The sequence below is a fragment of the Rhea americana genome, unplaced genomic scaffold (genome assembly GCF_003343005.1).
Source record: "Rhea americana isolate MKP2758 unplaced genomic scaffold, rheAme1 scaffold_109, whole genome shotgun sequence".
NCBI classification, from domain to species: domain Eukaryota; kingdom Metazoa; phylum Chordata; class Aves; order Rheiformes; family Rheidae; genus Rhea; species Rhea americana.
In genome coordinates, this window is record NW_028185139.1 from 814,959 (window position 1) to 837,092 (window position 22,134).

General features: G+C 39.2%; 1 protein-coding gene across 2 annotated transcripts in view; it reads right to left on the bottom strand.

The window, feature by feature from the left end:
- Positions 1-826: 826 nt before the first annotated feature.
- Positions 827-22,134, bottom strand: part of EPHX1 (epoxide hydrolase 1) — a 23,806-nt gene continuing 2,498 nt past the window's right edge. For both annotated transcript variants that reach the window (XM_085311611.1, XM_085311617.1), the window contains exons 2-9: positions 13,123-13,310; positions 10,740-10,920; positions 8,711-8,938; positions 7,517-7,646; positions 6,798-7,012; positions 4,291-4,399; positions 3,355-3,480; positions 827-1,905 (exon numbers count right to left, since the gene is read on the bottom strand). In XM_085311611.1, coding sequence (XP_085167737.1) covers positions 1,680-1,905; positions 3,355-3,480; positions 4,291-4,399; positions 6,798-7,012; positions 7,517-7,646; positions 8,711-8,938; positions 10,740-10,920; positions 13,123-13,305 — 1,398 coding nt within the window. In that variant the 5' untranslated portion in view covers positions 13,306-13,310 and the 3' untranslated portion in view covers positions 827-1,679. The remainder of the gene's footprint in view (positions 1,906-3,354; positions 3,481-4,290; positions 4,400-6,797; positions 7,013-7,516; positions 7,647-8,710; positions 8,939-10,739; positions 10,921-13,122; positions 13,311-22,134) is intronic.

Below are 22,134 nucleotides of genomic sequence, written 5' to 3' on the forward strand. Positions count from 1 at the left end.
ATACCACAATACATTTTGCAAGTGAGAACACAAATTCTGACTGAAAGCAGTTAAAAGTAAATGCAGAGTTAGTGCTCACTACTAACCTGGAGGCAGTCAGCACTCAGGTATCTGTCTTAAGCATTCATGTTTGGCTTGAAGGTCTAAGACAACATTGCAGTCAAATCATGTAGGAACACCAGAGAGTTTCTGTACTTTGCTAGCACCCTGGCACAGGAACACAGAAGAGGCATGGAAAGGTAGAGCGCTCTCACCTCTACTCAGAAAATTGGTCAGCAGTGGTCCATAGTCACTCTGCCCTAATGATTTTTCTGTCATAGTGTATCTGGTGGCTTTGAGTGGAGCACCACGATTAAAATGTGCCCAGGAGCAGTGACAGCTTCCCTTCTGCAAAACAAACTGGTTTGTATTCTTAAGTCTAAAGCCCCATGGGATGGAGCAGAGCTCTGTGATGGAGTGACTGCTATTTAACAGCTTCCATTTCAATTAATACTGTAAAATAATACTAATCCATGCAAGTGTTATTGATGGATTTTGCAGGGGTAAGGAAGTGTATTAGAAGTGTTTGGAGAACAAAACTATACTGAAATCAGTCATCTGGATATAGTTCAAGAGTGTCTGAAGCTCAGCCATACACACTAGGGATTGTTACTGGCAAAAACACACAGACCTTCAAATTCAATTTTCTTTGAGCAGTTTGCCTTCAGTCTGACCTTCATAACATGCAAGGTCAGAGAGAACCAAGTAATTTTTAAATTGACAACTAACTGCTATCACTAAGTAAAATCTCAATTGTTCGAAAGTTTAAAAGAAACATATACACAGGTGTTATTCGAAGTTTTAATACAAGTTTCTTTTAATTTCAGATTAAATCAATTTTCTTTTATAAGAGGTGTTTACAATATCCTGCAGCAGCAGTGCAAAGCTATAGTGCCTTGAGCCTTTCCAGAGCTATGATTTTAGCTGTTAAGAGCGCAAGTTCAGTGCAGAAGTAGCTTGAGCTATAATCACTCCTACTCCAAACCCTCCTCCTGGCCTGAGCTAGAGGAGCCTGCATGTCTCAGCTGGTTGTCTGCTGCTCCTGCTGCTCCTCACAAGTTGCAGTGCCAGCAGCCCAGTGCATGGGAGTGAGCTTTCTTGCAGCTAGGAAGCTGTGTAATAGCACCAGCTGGAAGAGCAAGGCAGCCAGCTGGCTATTTAATAGGCACTGTAGATTAATGCTGGTTGTTAATCAATGCACTCACTCAACTTGTCTTGCTAGGTTGTTCCCTATTGTTTCAGTGGAATCTCGTCCATCCGCTAACTCAAGCTCACTGCTGCAGTAAAGACAAGCCTTTTTGGAACAGCTCAGCTGAGCACCATTAGTCTTAAGGACTTTTTGACAACTTCAAAGCAAGAGCCAGTATTACTATAGAACAGATTTTAAAAATCTATGTTTGGGGAGAAAAAAAAAATAACCAATGCCCTCATGCTCCATTCTTAGCCTAGCTGAACTAGACAGGGAAAAAAAAAAACAAAAAACAAAACACACAGTAAGGCCCAAAGGCAGCATCTTACCTAGCTGTATTGCATTCTTCTTGCTGTGCTTTCTCACATCTTGTCAAGAATCAGATCTAATTACATAGGTTACTGTAAACTTGCCTTAGCACATGCTATTTTCCTGCTGTTCCTAACAGGACTTACTCTCCTTTCTTTCTCCAAAGTTGCTGTTTCTCTACTTTTCCAACAAATTGCAGAATATCTTCAGCAAGAAGTTCTGGTTCCTCCAAAGCTGCAAAGTGGCCACCACGAGGCATGTAATGGAAAGAGACTATGTTGGTGTATTTCTTCTGGGCCCAAGCCTGGGGTGTGTGCATGAGTTCATTAGGGAAGGAGGCAATGCCAGTAGGTACTTGTACTGTGAGCCTGAGAGAGAGAAGAAAATAGTTTTTATCTTTCAAACACTTAATTCAGCAGGCAGTGGAAGTCCCTTGGAAATTTTATTCTTCAGCATGGGCACACTCTTTAGGTAATTAAAAGCTGACTTCCAGATCCAAAATTTATATACTAGACAACAATGCAGTTCCTTAAAAATAAATCAAATAGTTATAATTTTTGCATATGTTTAAGACAGCTTTGCAAGGGATTCAAGATATGAGAGTTTGAAGTATGAAAGCTGAGAAGAGAGCTCTAGGAGGCTGTGGGTATCAAGTTTCCTCATGCTGCATCCAGGGCTCTAGAGTCATGTATTGGAGGAAAAGCACATAATCTGACAAGGGCTGGTAAGAGAGATTTACAGCGAAGATTACAATTAAAACATGTTGAGCCTGTCAGAGCAACTGGGGGGGGGTAGTGGAGAAATTATCTTGAACTGCTGCAAGGAGGGGAGGACGAGAAGAAAAAAACAATAAAAAGTAAATCCAGACTGCCCAGAGAAGACATTGTGAAATATGAGACTTTACCCTGTAAAGCAGTACCCATGGACAAAAGCTCTTGCTTGCAACTGGCATGAATACACTCTGCTGAACACTGGCAGGTGGAGAATAACAAAAGGTCTAAATATCCCATACACATAAGCTGCATTGTCAGAATTGGCTGACTTTAAAAGATACACAAGGTCTTGGGCATATATACCTGAAAAATGGGTACCCAATTTCACAAGGGTCTTTGAGACCCTCTGGGTATGGAGAAGCTCATATCTCATCTCATGTAGGCAGGACTGGACTGGGATACAGCCTACCATGTGGCTACAACAGCTTTAAGAACTGAGTCAGCTTTTTGGGAGCACCATTTCAAAGCTAAATAAATATCCAGCAGTTAGCTGTTGCTGCAAGTACCTCAGAGCAGGTTTAAGCAGTTACTAATACTCCAGYTGACACAAGTATATGCAACCAAGCTGTTGCCATAAGTGTTCCTGCACAGCTGGAACATCAGTTCGACTTTCAGATGACACAGTTTGTCAGTATACTGCAGTACCGAACAGCAGGACTTAAATCCTGCACAGAAAAAGGCAGTCTGTTTCCAGAAAAGTAACAGATCTACATAAACTAAACTTGGAATAGATAGATCAGTCACAGCGTAACTTTTTACCTGAAATAAAATTCTGGACTACTTGCACATGCTCTTCCTCACTTGCATAAACCATGAGTGGGAAGTCCTTGTTCTAGTCAGTGCTCCTTGCTAACGTTTTGCGATTCTTACCAAGTTGCAATATGATTTCCAAGCACAACACTACACATCACCTAAGAGCTCGATCTTGTGAAGGAAAATCAGAACAGCAGTGCTTTTGCTCAGCGTTCATAAATTTGCAGTAAGACCTGTCAGCCACCATAAGATTAAGTTCAAGGCAAAATATTTAAAGAAGAAACTACTTACTTTTCATGTTTCTGTGTGCCTATTCCCTTCTGCAAATTTTCTTTGTAGAAACGCATTGAGGAGACTATACAACCTGACACCCAGTAGATCATGATATTGGTGAGAAGATCATCCAGGGTAAACTTCCTGAAAAGGTCAGCCCAGAGATTGCTCAGTTAAAACTAAATACCATTTTATATTACTTTGGCAAGGACTTGATTTTGGTTTGGTTGTAAGAAGAAACTGTTATAGCAAAATTAGTTGAATAGATAACTCACTGATAATAAAAACAGTTGTGAGATGAAGTATATTACTTCCACCTCCTTCCCCGTTCTTCTAAGTGTGTCAGTGGCCAAATAAGCATGTTAGGCTTTTAAACACAAACTAGAAAGTGACATTTAAACTTCCACATGGAAGGCAGATCCCCCGCAAGTGACTTATGGTCCAGCATAGCTGTCTATACTGTCCCTAGACCAGGTGGGTAGGAGCAGAAGAGCATATGGAACAGCTTGTGACATTTATTATTCATAATCCCAAATGCTACCATAAGCTTTCCATAGAGGCATCAGAAGAACTTCACCAACACATTACATAAATAATGCATGTTTCATACCAAATTATTAGCTATATGCAGTGGAAACGTGCTATTCAAATCAATTTTCATTTGACATTTTCCTAACATGACTCTGTTCAACTTCTGTCAGGTACCTCAGCAGTTTCCAAAGTGGTCATCAAAGTCTCAGATTTCTGCCTCAAACTACGAGTGACTTCATTAGCAAACATTAGGTAGATTAAGTAATACTGATTGATTTAAAGCAAGGACATAGAGAATTAAGTATCAGTATTAAAATGAATCACGAGTTCTATTTCCCAGCTTCTTGTAAGATGAGAATAGCCAAAGTAGACACTTGGGGCTTAATCATGTCATCTGAAAACAGCAGAAGAGGAAGTGCTCACCTCTCTAGTCCTCCGTCCTCTAAATTACGGAATTCCAGATCAGTCCATGTAGAAAACTTCTCCAAGATGTATGCAGCCAGTCCTACAGGAGAGTCATTCAAACCACAGCCTGAGAAAGAGGAGGAAAATTTAACTGAAATTGGAATATCCTATTAACCTCAGAGAAGGTGCCCATTTTAATACAGAGTAAGTAACTTTTTACAAACTTGTTCCAGCACTTGTGTTAAAAGGAAAAAAAAAAAAAAAAAAGTATTAGACTAATCCAGAGTCGTTTATTGTTGAATCATGAACTGATAATATCTGCAAATAAAGAGGTTCCATATTAGCTCACACTGTATGTTTTTTCAAGTGACGTAACAGTACTGGATTTCTGCTGTTTTTTTTTTTTTGTTTTGTTTTGTTTGTTATTTTCTTTTGGTGAGCTAATAAGATAATTAAGCTTGGTGTGCCAAGTAAGATTTGTTTCCATTACTGTGGAAGTTGTCACGTATTAACAGCATTACAGGGTCAAACTCCACATGCCTACATATGTAAGAAGAGACCAGGAGAATTTGCTTCATTATCTAATGGAAAAACCTTTTTAGAGGTTATTAGAAATTCAATAAGGAAGTGTAAGGCTTTATTAAAAGGTCCATCTTGTGCATCAGAATAGCCAACTGCCTTAATGTGGAACAAAGCTTAATATACCTTTTATAGTTTGTTTTGTTTGGACAGAAGAACCACACTTGCTCTTGGAACTTTGCTAATGCAGCCTAATGCTGTCAAATACAAGGACCATAAACTGTCCCAGCCGCTCAGTTCTGGCTTAGAAAAAGCTCTTCCTGAAAACAGCATGTATTTGAAGTCCCATCCATGCAACCCCAACCCTCCCTCTATTGTGCCTGACAGTATAGCTAGCACAATTTCATTAATAATTGCAGATTAAACATGGTAACTGAGTTCCAGTTATCAAATAATTAACATTTATAACTCAAATACCAAATATTACAAAAGGTTGTTTTTAACACACCTTTCAGATCTGCAGAACTGGACAAGCACTAACCAGTTCCAGTATACTTATTTGAAGGAAATGAGGAAGTGTGCATCTATTTATACAGAAGAAAAACTGATAATGATCCTAACAGCACTCCTAACAGAGGCAAATTCCAAGGCTTTTCAATCAACCAAAAATGAACCCACACTCCATGAAAGTTCCCCAGAGAGTAAGTATAAAATCAGATCCACAGACACCAATTTGATCAAAAGCCAACTCTGAAGCAATCAAGAACATACTATCAGCCAAAAGTCAGAGACAACTTCCGCACTTAGGATACTCTGACTGACTGACTGACTGCCTGCAGCTCCCCTGTCAGATCCCTTTTCTTGCAAGGTGGCCCTTTCCAGCAGAAGCCTCAGGAAGGCACTGGCAGCCTCTCCGGCCAAGCCTCTCCCACCTACAGTCTGCTCCCTTCTGCAGGGTGTCTTTCTCCCTGCAGAAACCTCGCTTCTGCCATGCTCCTTCTTTTCCTCATCCTCAAAATTGCAGGACTGCTCCTGCTTCTGCTCCCAAAACATGAACTTAACTGCTGCTTCACAGTCTGCAGTCTGCTCTGATAAACCACAGATGACTGGTAGGGACAAGACTCAGCCAGAAAGCCACAAGCAAAAGGAACAGAACTGGGCCTAGCCATCTGTCACCTACAGCTTCCCCATCTTTTCTTGGAGCATACAAGGAATCAAAAGACTAGAAGTTTTCAGAGACAATTCAAATCAAGCCAAATTACTTAAAACCCATTTAGTTATCATTTTGCATACACTTTTTAAGAATATACCCATATAGTTTCTTTAGCTCTGTTCTTAATCCACAGTGAGTGAATTGCTGCTGCATTAAACTAAGATACATGCAGTGTTCTTGAAACAGCTGTCCAACAAGAGATAACTAAATTCAATKTACTTTTTAGGTATTATTTATCCCTATGAACAATCTAGCTTGTATGCTGAGACAACTAAAAGCTTCTTGTAGTTTACACCATTTAAATGTGATCCATTCTCTATGGAGAAATGATACTTTGTTCTCAACGTAGCTACTTTTGAAATGGAATTCAGTCCCTGATGAAGCAGAAAAGTATTAAACAAACTATTTTATTTACAAAAACTGAAAATTAGGTCAGCAGCACTTAGAGCATGTCAGGCACATAACCACACACTCAATTTTGATGTGCAGATTTACTGTTTCTGCATGCAGGAAATGAGTTAAACACTACACCCAGATAGGTATTCTTTTCTGAGTGCATATAGAAGAGGAGCATACCTTTAAAAGTCTCAAACCTTCCCATTTGAATTGAAAAAAATATATATTTTCTGAACATTTTGTACTTTGATTCTGTAAGTATAAACAAAATAAACACAACATATTTTGTTTCTAGAAAAGTACAGTAACAAACTTAAGTATTTTGAGCTTTTGAGGGGTTTCTTTTTTGTTGTTTTTGTTATTATTGGAGTATTTTGTTCTTTGATTTTTCATTTACCAACAGTATCAGGCTTTGTAGCCTGTATGTGAGCATAGCCAGACTCCATTAAGATCCTGTAGAATCCTTTTTCCAAGAAGGGAAACATCCGCTTAACATCTTCATCCTGGAATCCAAAGAGCCCTGGAAGATAGCGTCCCAGCAAAACAGAGAGCACGTGAGTGAATCCCATTTTTGTAACTGAGGCTAAATTTAAGTGAAGGCCTTTCATATGGCTGAAAACAAAAAAAACAGAAAAAAAACACACACATATTAACAAAACTCAGATCTGACTCAAGAATTGTTATATTTAAAATGTTACTAACAAAATGGACGTACTTAAATTCTGATCCACTAATTTGATCATTGCTCATCACCCTAGCTGTACTTTGTAGTATGGCTTTTCATGTGAAAAAAAGTCAAAGGGGCAACTGTCAGTAATCAGCATGTCACTAGACCACAAATCCTCCTTTTACTTATAAATATTTGTCCCACTCCAGACTTAATCTGGGGCCATAACAAAGCTACTGTGCAACTGGTTGTTTCTTTTTGGAAGAAACCCAGGAAGAGTATACAGATCTGGATCACTGCTTAACACTGAGCACTGAAGACAGAAACCGCATAGTGCTCATATGAGGTCCTGGTAGGAACACTCAAGTGCCTGAGCAATACTTTACTATTTAAAGAATAGAACAGCTTTGCATGCTGATCATGTAGCACTGTACCAAACGGGTACTTACCCGGGAGCAATCTGGGCCAGATTGGTGCAGATGAGCCAACCCCAGTCACCACCTTGTGCATAGAACTCACTGAATCCCAGTCTCAGCATCAATTCATAAAAGACAGAAGCAGCACTTACAGAATCAAAGTCTGTTAAAAAAAAAAAAAAAAAAGCATTAACTCCTGCTATACTTCTGCATGTGCAGCATTTATTCTCCCAGTAAAGGCAATAGCCAAGCTCCTAAACAGCATTCTGTTTGCCTTGCTCTTCCTAGTGGCAGGGTATTGATGCCCTTGTCACACCAAGGTAAGGTCTAGAGAATGAGCAGAAACCAGAAGGAGAAAATCCAGTGCTCATTACAGACCGCTGTTCTCCTCTCTCCAATGGCTCTCCATGCGCTTGCCCCACTGAGGGGTTATTGGTCTCCCTGTTAACCACAGTCCTTCTCCAGCCGAGTGTGACCTGTGGCTCTGAACATTGCCCTGGGAACGTGTTCCCATTTTGTCTGCCCTGAGCACATAGTTTCAACTTAATGATAGCTGGAAACCTGAAGCATCTGCTAGTAACACAATCCTCCACCAATGCTGACCACTTCCAGAATACACACGAATAGCACTGTCAGACCATAACTGTGGAAGTAGAGAAAAGCAAAGTCAACCTCTCCTCCCTCCCCACAAATCTTTGACCTACACACACTTAGATACTAAGCTCAGTGTCACCTTAAACACTACCAAGCTCAGATTTCCTGCAGCTTGTGTTTGGCTACTTCAGAGCATAGGCAGAGCAAGCAGGTAGCTGGCTGCAATCTGCCATGTAGATACCTGAACTGATTTGCTTTAACTGCTGCTTCTCACCTCCTTGTATAATACTGTTGAATGTAGATTGAAAACAACCAGAAGAAATAGTAACAATTTAAGTTTACTCTGCTCACTAGCCTACCATTCACTGAGTCATGAATTGAGATTCACAAATTGTCACTTAAAAACTTTTTATAGTCCTTTGTAAATTATCTGTATGTTGCTCCTGAAACTAATTAATGGTGTCATCTGAAGTCACACTCTTACCTCTTCTCTTTCCACATGACACACAGGCTCTTCATTTCTACACTGGGAAAACAAGAGGAACCACGAGGGATTGTTCTGCTAATGGGGGCTGCTGTATCACTATGAGACCGCGGGCTGTATAAAATTCAACTTCTTCCCCCACATCTTACCTTTTTTGTGGGGTGCTTCTGAGAAGCCATAGCCAGGGATAGATGGACAAATGACTTCAAAAATGTGTTCATCACTGAGGCCATGGCTAGCAGGGTCCGTCAGAAGAGGGATAATTTTGTAAAACTCATAAAATGAGCCAGGCCAGCCATGAACCATTAATAATGGCTTTGCAGACTGGCCTTCAGGCAAGCGAGGAGGCTTTACATGAACGAAATGGATATCAATACCTGTAAAAAATAAGATAATTAATTAATATGCCCAAATTTACCATGACACTGAAACTAACCACAGAACTGACAAAGTCTGAAGTCTTCTGGTGACTATGCAAACACATTGCACTTCTGTGGATCCATTTGTCCAAGGAACTTAAAGTACTTTATAACGGGCAGTTAAGCATCACAGCAGGCAAATGAGGTAGGCATATTTCTGTTCTAAAATAAATTGGCAAATTAAGGCCTAGAAGTGAAGCAATCTACTAATGGTAGCATAGTAACTCCCACAGCCTAAAAGGCAAAAGAGACAATTATATCATTTAGTCCAAGTGGCCGTATATCACATGCCCTTAAATTTCACCCAAATATTCCTACACAGCCAGATTGGCTTCAGCCAACCACAAGTTTTCTTCCTGAAAGATATACAGTTATGACTTGAAGGCATCAAGAGATGGAGAATCCATCACAGCTAACAGCTGTTTGTTTTGGGGGAAGTTAATCACTTTTCTTGTTTTGYGCATGCCTTATTTTACATTTGAACATGTCTGGCTTCTGTCTCCACCATTGATCCTAATCTTGCAGCAAAAGAAACTTAAAAAGCCTTCAGTAAGCATTCCCTCTCTGTGGAGGCCTCCTGTGTCAAGTCATACATCTTAATTTTTGATAAGCTAATCACATTGAATCAAGAATTTGAAATAAATGCCTTGCTAAAAGCGATTTAAGCAGATTGATTTTATGGTTCCTTTCTACCTTTTGTCCAGAATGTTCGGTACCTTTTGAGTAAACCAAAATGGGAAACCATATTCTAGAAGCATTCTYATCACTGTTAAGTAAAAAGGTAAAAATTGCAGTCATATTTCCTGAATGATCTGTATGATACATAAACAGACATGCCACAGTATCTCACTAGGAGTTCCTGGCGAACTGCTTATTCTGAAATCTGTTCAAAGCTTTGCTTTCCAGGATACAATAATTCACTCTACCAGTAGAGCCTGCACGCCTCACTTCTTGATGTATATAAAGAGAAGGGAGCAGAGCGAGTTCAGGCGCTCCGAGCCTTCCGTTAAGCAGAGYGACCGAGAAGGAGCAGGTGCTGCCTTTGGTCTGCGGTGGCTGCGTGCAGAGGTGCGGGGCTGCTCCCGGCTGACCTCTAGCAAAGCAGGTGGAAAACAAACGCAGAGAAGGGTTTTGCACTGCGTATATGCAGTGCAAAGTATATGCACTTCTTACTTGCATCAGCCCCAGCTCACCAACAATCTCAACCTCTCTCACTGACTGAGATTTCCCAATCCTTATTTACAATTCTGTGAATTGCTGTATACTCTGAAAAAGTTTCAGTGATGACAGAAGTTAAGAACCTGTTTTTTCACGTATTTAGTTTTGTCTTATCACGGCTTGAAATGGCATAGAAGAGATCACCAGCTCTGCAGAGGAGCAGCCAGCATGCCCCAAATGACACAGCTGCCAGASAGGCAGCATAACTGTGACAGCGGCAGTTGGCCAAGTACATGGAGCAACAGGAAAGGAGGAGGCATGTGCGAGTATTTTTGCATGACAGCATGCAAGTCAGGGAACATGTGTACATCTTAAGATCCAGTTCTTATTCCAAATGCCTGTGTATGGTTCCTGTTAATGCCAGCTGATGACCCATCTGTGCTGAAGGGAATTCCACATGATCTTCCTTTTCCTAAATATTTCAGTTATGACAAGGGAGTTTCTTACCACTGCTGCAACATGCACACCACTGAGCCCTTGACAACTGTCAACAAGATTATGTATTACTGATTGCTTATTTTTAAGGGAAAAAGCCACATACCTTGAATCTTAGTTTTGAATTGTGGGTATTTATTGAGAACTTCGACTTGTTTCTTCCAATTGAACTGATTTTTCCAGTAGGAGATAACCTTCCCAAGATAAACTGAATTAGTTCCATAATGGAAGCAACTGTTCTCCAGTGGCTCAGTGAGTCGAGCCTGATCAAGTCTCCTAAACAAATCCTAAAGGGAAAAACAAAGAAGGAAAGAGACATCACAAGCATTAGTGTCTGCCAGCTTGTGCTTTACTTACTGTGCATGCTTTCTAGTTATCCCCAGGTGAAACAAGAACTGCAGTGGGGGCGGAGGGGAAGCACACTCTCCAAAGATCCTTGTACATTTTGCTGCTGTATTATTATTCATTCCGATTCTTGTTTTTCTCTAGATGCCCTCCTTCCTCTTCCATTTACAGCTGTATTCAACACTCTCACTGTCTTTGTTCAGCAGCACTGATCTCTTTGCAAGGCTGATAACCACAGAGATAATATCCCCTTCTAACAGCACCCAAAAACAACAGGCAGCAATGGGGAAGCTTGTTTATTATACTTGTTTCCATATCACATTGTACTCTCCTCTTGCCAGCTAAACAGAGGATATGCACCTCACAAAGTRATTACCAAAAGTGCTAAAGTGGCTTCAAAGCATAAGTTTCTTTACCYTTCCATTGTTCCTTTGTTCCCCAGGCTACCTGAGAGCCCGGTCTCACTATCAGTGCATGAATCTGGCTCAGACCTTTTGCTCTCCTTCCCAAACCAACAGCCTGGGTGTCTTCACTGGTAAACCTAACAATAGACTCCACATAGCCAAAACTGGTGAAATCAGACTGGGAGTGAAAGTTTCCAGCTCTAAAATAGCCATTAAAGTGACCACAGTACTGCACATCAACAGTGTATGGGTGATGCAGAAGATACTGCAAATTCGGTCCAAAATTGCTCAGCGAGGAAGGACAGCCAAGAGCTCCTTCCTACTACAAACAGAATCACAGAATAKTTGGAGATGGAAGGGACTTCCGGAGATACCCACCTCCACCACCACCGCTCAAGCCTCTGTGGGGTTTAAATCTGAGCAGCATTTTCTAACATAGCCATAAGGACAGCTCCTACTCCGGCTAAGATGAGTTAGGCGTATGCATTGGCTCACGCTTCACACCTAACAGGTGGTCTCAATCTAGGTAAGATGTTAGTATGTGCGCTAATCTTTATTGGCATTTAACACAGGAAACGCATGCTATTTTTAACAATTGCTAATATGGTTAAACTAGTGTGCACAGAGAGCTTGAGTTTTAAATAAAGCTTTTAACATATCATTACATATATGCTGTTTGGTCCATGCTCAACATCTTTAAAAAACAAACAAACAAAAAAAAAGCTTAAAAGCAAAAAAAAAGTTTTATCTCATATATGCTAGCATAACTTTAATTCCTAGGTTATGTAAGAATTTTGAGTAATGTAAGAGTTTACTACYGATGGAGTATGATTCAATAGTGTTACATACTACAACATAGTATCATGCATTTCAAAAAATCTGTAGGTTAGTATCTAGCTTTGTGTCTGCAATGTAAGGAGAAATCATATTTATTACAGATCAATGTCCACTTGTATTACTAAGGAGGGCAAATGAAGCATTAAAAAAACCCCAGATTTTACAGAGAAAGTAATCTATTATAAATGAATCACATGGGCAATCCCATGAGTACTGTTTAAATCATTACTCCATACAGATCTAGGAAACTGCACAATCTCTAYATTAAACATGCACAATCTACTGCTTTGCTATCTAACAAATTCTGCAACCTATGTATTTTTAYTGTATTTACTACCATGGTATTAGTGTTGATCAAAGCGTATAATCAAATGCTTGAATGGTAATTCTTCTCTAATTACGAGCTGCAACATTCTTGAGCTGCAAACAAAAGGCTCTCAAGAAATAATATTCATAATTGCCTTTGAAAGAAATAAAATAAAGACATTATTCTTATTCTGGCCTATACAATCAGTCTGAGCAAGAGGCACAAACAGGAGCGCAGAGCTGAATARTCTGGTATATGGTTTTCCTGTCAATTATTAAGTTTTACAGAGTAGGTTTATTTATTAGCAGTCCTGTGATAGACAACTGAGGAAAGAGATATATACATACATATACATACATATATATATATATATACACACACACACACACACACATAGAGAGCATCATGTGAACTCTACCTATCCATATCTGTCTTCTGAACTAATGAAAAATCCCTTCCTGCAAGTCCTGCATCTCGGTCATCCCTCATTTTTACAAATATAGCCATTGCTTCACTTTAAAAACTGCTTCCAAACAAGWTCTACATTTGTTTGGCCATTTCTTACTTCTCTCTCCCTAGTAYAGAAATTTGCTTACACTCAGCTCTTCTTCTGTAGTTTCCACCTTAAATGGACGAATAGTTTTATCTTCTTCAGTGTCAGGCTTTTGTCCCTTGCCCCACCATCCCTCTTTAAAGGGTAATGTCTCCTCTTTCTTCCTGGAAAGAAGGAAGTAGATGACTGTCCCCAAAATCAATGTCGCGAGTATGTCAAGTAACATAATGCCTGCAAGAGAAGAAAAAAAAAAACTCTGGTGAGCCTAATCAGATAGTTCAGAAGCATGTGACATACTTCAAAAAATATAAAGGTTTATTCACTTTTTAAGATACGATTTGATCTACATGTTTAAATTTCAACGATCACTCTCAGGATATCAGATTTATTAAAAATGGAACTTGTAGCAAGTAAAGAGACCACATAGCTTAAAAATTAAACAGGTCTCTGATTTAATGGCAATGTTGGCTAACTCAGYGGCACTTGGTTGCTCCCAAACTTTAGAAGTAGGGGAGGTGACTCTGAATAGAACTAGTTAATGCTTTTCCTTCCTCTGAAGTTCTTATTTTCCTAAAAATTCCAAAATGGCATCTTTTCAGTAAGTAGTATTATCCAAGTAAAGCTTAGGTACATTACAAGAAAATAAGCTACAGAAGATTTAGAGGTAGAAAAAGAAAAAACAAGGCACTTACTTACACAGAATAAGACATTAGAATAGGTTGTGTTAGCAAAATATTGATACATATTGCATATCTTTGCATCACATGCTCCGCACCCCATRTTGTTGGTGGCATTTTGCTGCCTGTGCCATAAATGGACATCTTACAACCATCTAGAGGTATCACATTGCTACAACATTTGATGAGTATTGAATCTGGGGGGGGGGGGGAACCTCACATCCATAGAGTTAGTTCTTCAACCTTTCAACTTCCCTATGGTGTGAACAGCAGGTATAACAAGGCTGTAAGTCTTGCGTAGGTCCACAGTTTCTTTTGGTGCACTACCTAAGGGAAGAGTGTGAGGGCAGACATGTCCAATCTTCCTAATCAGCCTGGGGAAGGGGGCCAGGGAGGGAATATTTGCACATTACTGAACAGCAGTGCAAAAGGTAAAAACCTTCCCTTTCCTTCTCCCTCTGAACTCTTAAAAAGGAAACAAAAGGCTGTATGCATGCCCTACTGGTTCTAAAACACCCTTCTTCAAGCAACAAAACYCTGCTGGAGTAGTAAAACAGCCTGATTTCATGGTGTGTCAGCATAACCTGACTGCAGGGCTGTTGTGCTTTTGCGACATCTTAAGGAAAAAAAAGAAGAAAAAAGAAAAAGCTAAAGAAATAAATCCATGTTGACTACTTTTGAACTGCTTCATGCTGCAAGTAGAAGAAATTCAGATTCTCTTTAATGATTAATGTTTTCAAAATTCCCTTTAAGTATGAGAAATGTTTGCAAGGTGGTTTGCGGGAAAGTGTTGTCATCTTTTTAATACATATTGTCTAAAAAATGTCATATTTCCAGCACCTGCATGCTAGGGGAGTTGATAAAACATTAAGTATTTCTACACTTTTCTGTAGTGCAAGCATTGTTTATGACACACAATAGTCTTTATTTTCTCCAAAGCTGGAAGTTGTTTTTTTTTTTTTTTTTTTTTTTCCTTTCTTTTCCTGCTGCAGAGTAATCTGATGCTCTGAAATTGCTTAAAGGACTAAATAAAATATTCAGTGAAAGGATGGACCATATTCATTCCTGGATCAAAGCAAGAATTCTAACACAAGTTAATGGGAGTTCACATAGGCATAACAGGAACAAAACTGACCCATTTCTTGTATGATTCATTTGACAGGACATATTTCAGTCAACCTCTTCAGTTAATTTTCAGAAGGCTGGCATTCAAAAAGAAAAAAACCCAACAAAAAAACCCACCACTACATAAGCACCCACCAAAATATTTGTAGAGAAGTCAGACACTTTTGAGATAAGACCGCCAGCTGCACAAACATATTGCTTACACATGCAAGTGCAAGGCTGCAGCCTTGCAAAGCAACTTGAAACTCCTTAATCCTCACACACTAGAGAATAAGAATAAAAGACACTGCAAGAACTGGATCTATTAATTAGTTTYACTGGTCTTTCCATCATTATCGCTGTCATTTGAGGAAGCGCTAGTTTTTCTCAGCCCTATCTTCGAMGCACAAAACAACAATCTCTTATCACCCCCACCATACTCAAGCCACAACTTACCCCAGAATYAAAAAGAGTTTGTCCAGTTTCAGCTTGTCTCGACACCTAAATCAATGCAGTCTAGGAGCCTCCAAAACACACTTTAAATTTCACTGCAAAGCAGAACTGGATGGAGTTTTAGAAACCTGAACATACATTACATAAAAACAATACCTACCATGGTATTTAATGAGATAACATTTCTATTGCTGAGTCACAGAGAAGCAGCAACAATTTCTCCAAAATGACAGCACAACTCAAGCCACCAGTAGACTACAAAATTTTGCTGGCAAAGCTGTCTTAACACTACATAAAAAAAATTCAAATTCTTGGCCAACTTCAGTACGTTAACAAAGGCCCAGTACGAACAGCTGTGCCAAGAGAAAACAAGYGTCTGTCATTGCTAGTCCCTGTTGGCCAGGAAGGATGGCTTAGGTACCTAGAAAAACAGAAGATTTCTCTCTCATGGCTTATGCTGTATCAGCACCACAGTATCTGCCAATATGGTAAATTTAGCATCTAATGCAGCGCTGCTTTACACAGGAACAGAATCCCATTTCAGTCTAGCTAGAAACTCAACTGTCCTAARTCACTGAGTACCCAGAGCCACAAAAAGATTTCTCCCTTCCTGACCTGTGCTCAGCAAGACCAAGAATTAGAATTTTTGGAGCAGAACATGAGAGGGATTGTGTGCAAAGAGGCATATTTTGCATTTGCCCAAGAGTATGTGTGGAAAGAACTCGTTACATGAAAAMCAGGCAAAGATGTACATTTTTGCAATTAATTCCAAATGCATTGTAGGATGAGTTTATTTACAGTCCAGCAGTAAGTGCCAAAATTAATTTAAAGTCTCACAAAAGCTCTATCTCTTACTGCAAAGAACTAGGMGCAGTGACAAATCAGTTTGCCTGAAATGTCATTTTTGTTTTGAAAGAAGCTGCCTCTGGTATTCTTTGGATTATTTTTGTTAASATACAGAGATCTCAAGTTGCTATATTCAACATCTTTCAATTCCCTTGTAAGTGCCTGCRTAACTCCTAGTTACTTCAGTACAGAAGAACACAGAAGTGCAGAACTCCAACTATGCTAGATTTTTTGCTCAGTGCACAGACTGAAGAGCAAGGGCAAAGTGCCTCAGCAGTATTTCAACTTGCACCACTTCATAGCAAACTCAAAGAGACAGTWTCACTAGCGATGAGTTACTGGAGCACAGCATGCTCCTACCAACCTCTCCAGCCTTTGTTGGGAGGAGATGACTTAGAGCAAACTCGCTCACTCCCAAATTTGCTATTCAATGCTGTTCTTTAAAACTGCTGTGTGTTACCTGAACACCAGAAAGCAACCTCAGTGGCTRTGCATCTGCACCAGAAACTCCCCTAATCACTACAGAAAGCTGTCGTGAGAGGGAAGTCATTAGCCCCTTAGACTTGTTCCACATTTCTCCTGATAAGGCAATGCAACACCACAAATGTGGAAGAAGGAACAGATGCAATACATGCAGTTTTTAGAGCTATAAACAATAAAGTGGTGTTTTTATTCTCTAAGGTCTCTTAATGCAATATTGCAGGCATGTTGCCTTTAAAATCACAACTTCAAAGGGAGAGGTTTTTTTGTTTTCTTTTGTTTTTTTTTTTTTTTTTCAAATGACCAAAGGCAAGACATTAGAAGGAAATTTTCAATTTATCCCATGGTCAAGTACTTAAGGCTCCAGGACTTTGCTGTTCCTCAGGGTGGATATTGTTTGTAGACAGGCATTAAATACCATGGACTATTTAGGAGAGAAGTACTGTCTAAGAAATAAATTTTTCATTTTGCTTCTTTAAAAGCATGTTTTAAAACAAAAATGCTGAAATATGATGGACTCAATAAAGCACCCCAAAACTGGCTCCTTTTGAAGGAGGCAAAGTGCTTTTCAAGAAATGTTCACTGTTTAGAATAAAAGCCCCCAAACCCAAGAAACTCAAAACTTTCCTACAGTATCTTACCATGTTAAAAGTCATCTTACGTTTCAGCATTTTTTGCATTTTGATTTGCACCTTCCTCCATTTGTGTACTAACAGTGGACTGAATAGCTCCACAGGAATAGAGYAACTGTTATTAGTATCAAAGCTCTGTCCTGCCTCATGTTGTGTCTCCATCASTATCTGGTAACAGATGCTCCAGAGAACAGTGCTATGTATTTTTCAGAGCAGTTATCTAYGAAATAATCTAACACAGGAACTCTCAACTCATTCTACCAGCAATTGTTCACCTGCACCCTGCAACACAAGAACCATTTTAAAATATGTTATTGGAGAAATTAGCAACTGGAAAGACTTTCAACCTGATATTTAGAAATCTCATTCTTATGTCTCAAACCCTATATAACCCAGGTGCTACGGCTTAAATGATACACAGCAGCCACAATTCCATGTGGTGCTATTAAACCAGGTCAGTACAAAACAGCTAATGTATGGATGAAATAGAAACTCTAAGAGACCATGCTGCTTTTGGATACATGCCAGAGATTATGGTTTAGAGTTAATAATAATTTCTTTCTAAGGTTGGTTTACTAGCAGTTCACAAGGTAGCTCAAGCACTTAGAGCACTCTGATGCTGTCAGATATCAGATATATTGATTAATAATTACCCTGCAGGAGAAATAATGGCTCAATTTAGAAGCGATATTTTAGTTTATTTTTGTTCTGTTACATAAACTCTCTGATTAGGTTTTACTGGAAATGCACCCTTCTGCTTTCTTTGTTTCCAAATCCAGTTTGTCTAGAGAGCAGCAATTGCAAGTTACCCTTCCCAAMAGATCTCAAAGGAAAAACAATCCACTGAAGGTCTTGGCACCTGTAACAGGGTCCCTTAGAACAGACAGTCCAAAGGGGACTAAGACACGGCACAGTCCCAGAAGCTGCACCTCATTCTGTGTCCATCTCTGGCCATCATGTTTTGTCATTATTTAACACAAGAAACATACAAAAAACCATGAGGTCAGGATACTTGTGTACAAAAAGCTTCCTGTTTACAGAGTTTATGGAACATAATGACAAGCTTCAGAATAGCATAGCAATGCAAAAATTGCTTTGTATACAACAAACAACACCTCCCAAGTGAGCACAAAAATGATCCATTAACATTGTAGGAAAGGAGGAGAGTTGGGCATCAGATAAAATAAAGCTTCCTACATGGAGAAGTAAATCAAAGACAGGAAATACAAATCCCAGAGGGTTTCTGGCTTGTCCCGATAAGAAATGTACCATTACTGCCATAGGGAGGTGGTACACAATAGTRTCTTCAAAGTAGGAGGAAGAGATAGTATCATTCTGTTCCACAGTCTTATTCTAGATTGTTCACTATCAGCACTTAGCCAGCACAGCAGGAACCTAATTCAAAGTCCATAACCACGGGAAGAGGTCAGCTCCCAGAAGAGCGAGAAACSCAGCTCGCCCTCCCAGGGGGCCGGCCAGCCCTCTCACAGTAGCAGGGCGCGCCGCATGCCCGGGGGAGGCTCGGGATACGACTCCAAGGGCTGCACTGAGGAATGCCCGACGCCCAGGGCAGCAAAACACTGCTTCTTGCAGATATAAATCTGCTTTGACCCTTTGACAACAGCAACAGTCAACAGATTTTTGATCCGAGGCTTCGGGCAAACTCAGAAGTTTTGCTTATGCCAGTTAATCCCTGACGCAGTTTATTTTAGAGGAGTATCTGAGCACCCTACACCATATACTCTCACCTAAACTTTTCTATGGTATTCAAGTGGAGTGATTTTTTCAGTAGTAGCCTGAAATCTCACAGGCAGCTAGACACAAGCCTAGCTAAGGATAAATGAAAAGTATCGTGGGACTAAGTTCACTATTACCCATTTTGCCTCACTCAGAGATCGCATATTTAAGCTTTGACCAACCAGTGGCTGCACATCTCACAATCACATTAAAATACTGCATGCCACACTTTTAAAGAGGAAGTTACTCAACTTAAAAGACTGCAAATTTAAAAACATTATTTGCTCTTTCAAATCTGTGCCCAACATGTTTGTATGTGCTGTTAAAAACATGTCTTGTTTTTCTCTTTTTCCTTACTTTGCCTCTATTATGCTTACACAAACCCACCTCCGCATAAATGCAGAAGGGCAGAATCTGAGCTAAGATCTCTGTGACACATTACTGTGACCTAATGACTGAWTGATTTGCATGATTCAAATGAAAGGCAATTTATTTCTCTTCATCTACAATAATTTCTGCTTAGGACTCTACAGCCAGAAGGATTCTTAAATTAGCAAAGCTCAGCCACAATAATTATGGGTGAAAAAAACTGTTGAATCTTTTATTTGATATGTATTTGATAGTTCACAACATTATGGTTGGATCATGCAGAGATTTCAGCAGCCATTATCTTATTTTATGATCCTCAGATTCCAAAAAGAAAAAAAGTTTTTTGCACACATRCAGAGAAGCAGCAGAAGTCCTGCATACAGCTTAGGAGCGAACGCAGCTGAAAGCTGAGTCTCCTAGACAAAAGTCTCTCAAATCAAAAGTTATAGTTAAAAGTTAAGAGAGACAAGGATAATACAAAGTTTTAAAAAAGCTACATATCCACTATCCAGCCAACTGACACAACTGAAGAAGTGAAATAGGCTCCAAAAAACATCTTGATATTCAACAATGCCTAGAAAAAAATTATGAATAATGCATTGTTCTGTTTTGCCTTCCAGAGTTCTTAGCAATAATGTGTTTAATCTCCTTATCCTATGCCAATATCTGCATTTTAGAGGTGGGAAGGGGGTGGGGGGAAGTGCAGACTAACCAAGAGTTCGATATTACAGATAAGAAATTGAGAAGAAGGTAATTGTTCCACAGACCGTAAGGGAAATTGAGGTTCTATTTTCAGCTTCTTCAAGTTCTCCWGTATTAATTGCTACCAGGTTGCCTTCCTCCCCTGTGACAGCATTATTGCCAATCTCTTGCCCAGTCTGATCTCTAGATAAGAYTCAGATTTATCCCATACTCAATGGTGGTACATGACAGAGCACGTATACTTCTATTTACAGTATGTTTTTCCTTTAACCCAATTCTTTTAAGAGTCTTCCACCAAATCAGAGAGGAAAAGATCTTCCTTAACCAGCAGTTTTATAAGCTTTTTGTATTATCAGTGTGATAAAACTGTGTCATTACAACATTTAATTATTAACGTATGCAGAACTGACAGTGACTCAGTACTTTGCACAGAAAAAAAAAAAGCACAAACACAGTTTGAAACCTTGCACTTCAAGGTACATAAAAACAAAGTACATGACAATCTTTCAGTTAAAGAAAGATGTATAGTTGAAAATGAGGAATATAAAGATTTCCAGAAGAAACTTCYGGCAGTTTGCAGTGCAGCAAAATGATGTGCACACTGTAAATTTAAATTCAGATCATGGTTCCAGATAGTAAGGGCAGCATGACCAAAAATGTGTATCTGAGATTAAAAGGRAAAAAAAAGTGTGTTTGTTTTTAAATAATTGTGACTGTGGGAATGAAACAGAAACTTGTTATCTTCCTATGAAGACTTCAATCTCAGTAAGAAAAGGAACTTAAGATGAGGAGAGAGGAGCGGAACAGATGGTAGTCATCATTTTCTGTCAAATACTGCAACACCAAAAGGATGTGCCAAAGTAAATATGTAACAAGAACAATTCTTGCTATTTCATTTTTCTCTTAATAACAACTAAATAGTTAAGTTCTGTTTGGATTTAAAGAAGTCTAGAAGTGTGCTACATGTATCCACCACATCAGAGCAATAAACACTAAAGATGTAGCAGGCAAGAGAACTATATTCTTCAATATATTTTGATATTAATTCATAATACGTAACCATTTAAACTGAGAGAAAGATTCACCTTCTATTAAAATGCAAAGCATATCCAGGGTACAGATGTGATCGACAGCCAGGATATACAGAAAAAAAAAGACAGAGATAGTTGTGTGTCTTCAGGTCAAAAGGAAACAAAAAAAGTCAGCTGCTAGGTGCAAGAAATATGAGAATTTGCTAAGCCTATGCTTGACTTGCCCCATGTGATGGGTTAAAACCAATCATCTCCAATAGTGATACTTCAAAACAGGAATGCTGGAGGACAGTTAACTTTTTCAGAAAAAAAAGAAGTGTAGAATGCAGCTCCTGTTGTTTACCTCAGTACGATCCCTCAATAAACATCATCACATACTGTCTCCTCATCCTGACAAACATGTTACACTACTGCAAAGAGCAACTAGCAAAGCTTGGCTAGAATGACTCCACAAAAATATTCCCAGCCCTACCAATTAGAGGGCCTTCAATCAGTAACTGAACAATGTGCTTGAATACAGACACAGAGATAAGGCTGTTCAAAAAACAAAAAACAAAAAAAAAAAAGAAAAAAAGAAAAAAAAAACAAATTATTTACATCTTACTGTTAGCTAGCCATCCTGCCATGTCCAGCACAGCCAAGACATTAAAGCAAACACTATTTCAGAAAGTAGATTTTTGGTRTTTAAATGCATCACTATTTATGTAAATACTCATTTATACATACAAGGATGCTTTAATTAAAGATAACATGTTTAGAGGGGAAGAATCTAGGACTTTTTCAGTAGTATTATTCAGAAGGGAAAAGTATTCTCAGCATTAATTATAAGCAGACCGAAGCTCTTCAGAGAGAAAAGATGCTCTATTTTCCAAGTGACATTTCTTTAGGGACTCATACACCAACTAGAGCTCTATTTGATACATTTGGAACTTGCATGTTAAAAAAGACCATCTTTGTTCTGGACTTGCGTTGAGTGACCAAAATATTCTTGCAGGCTCAACAAACCAGTGCATACTCTACCACA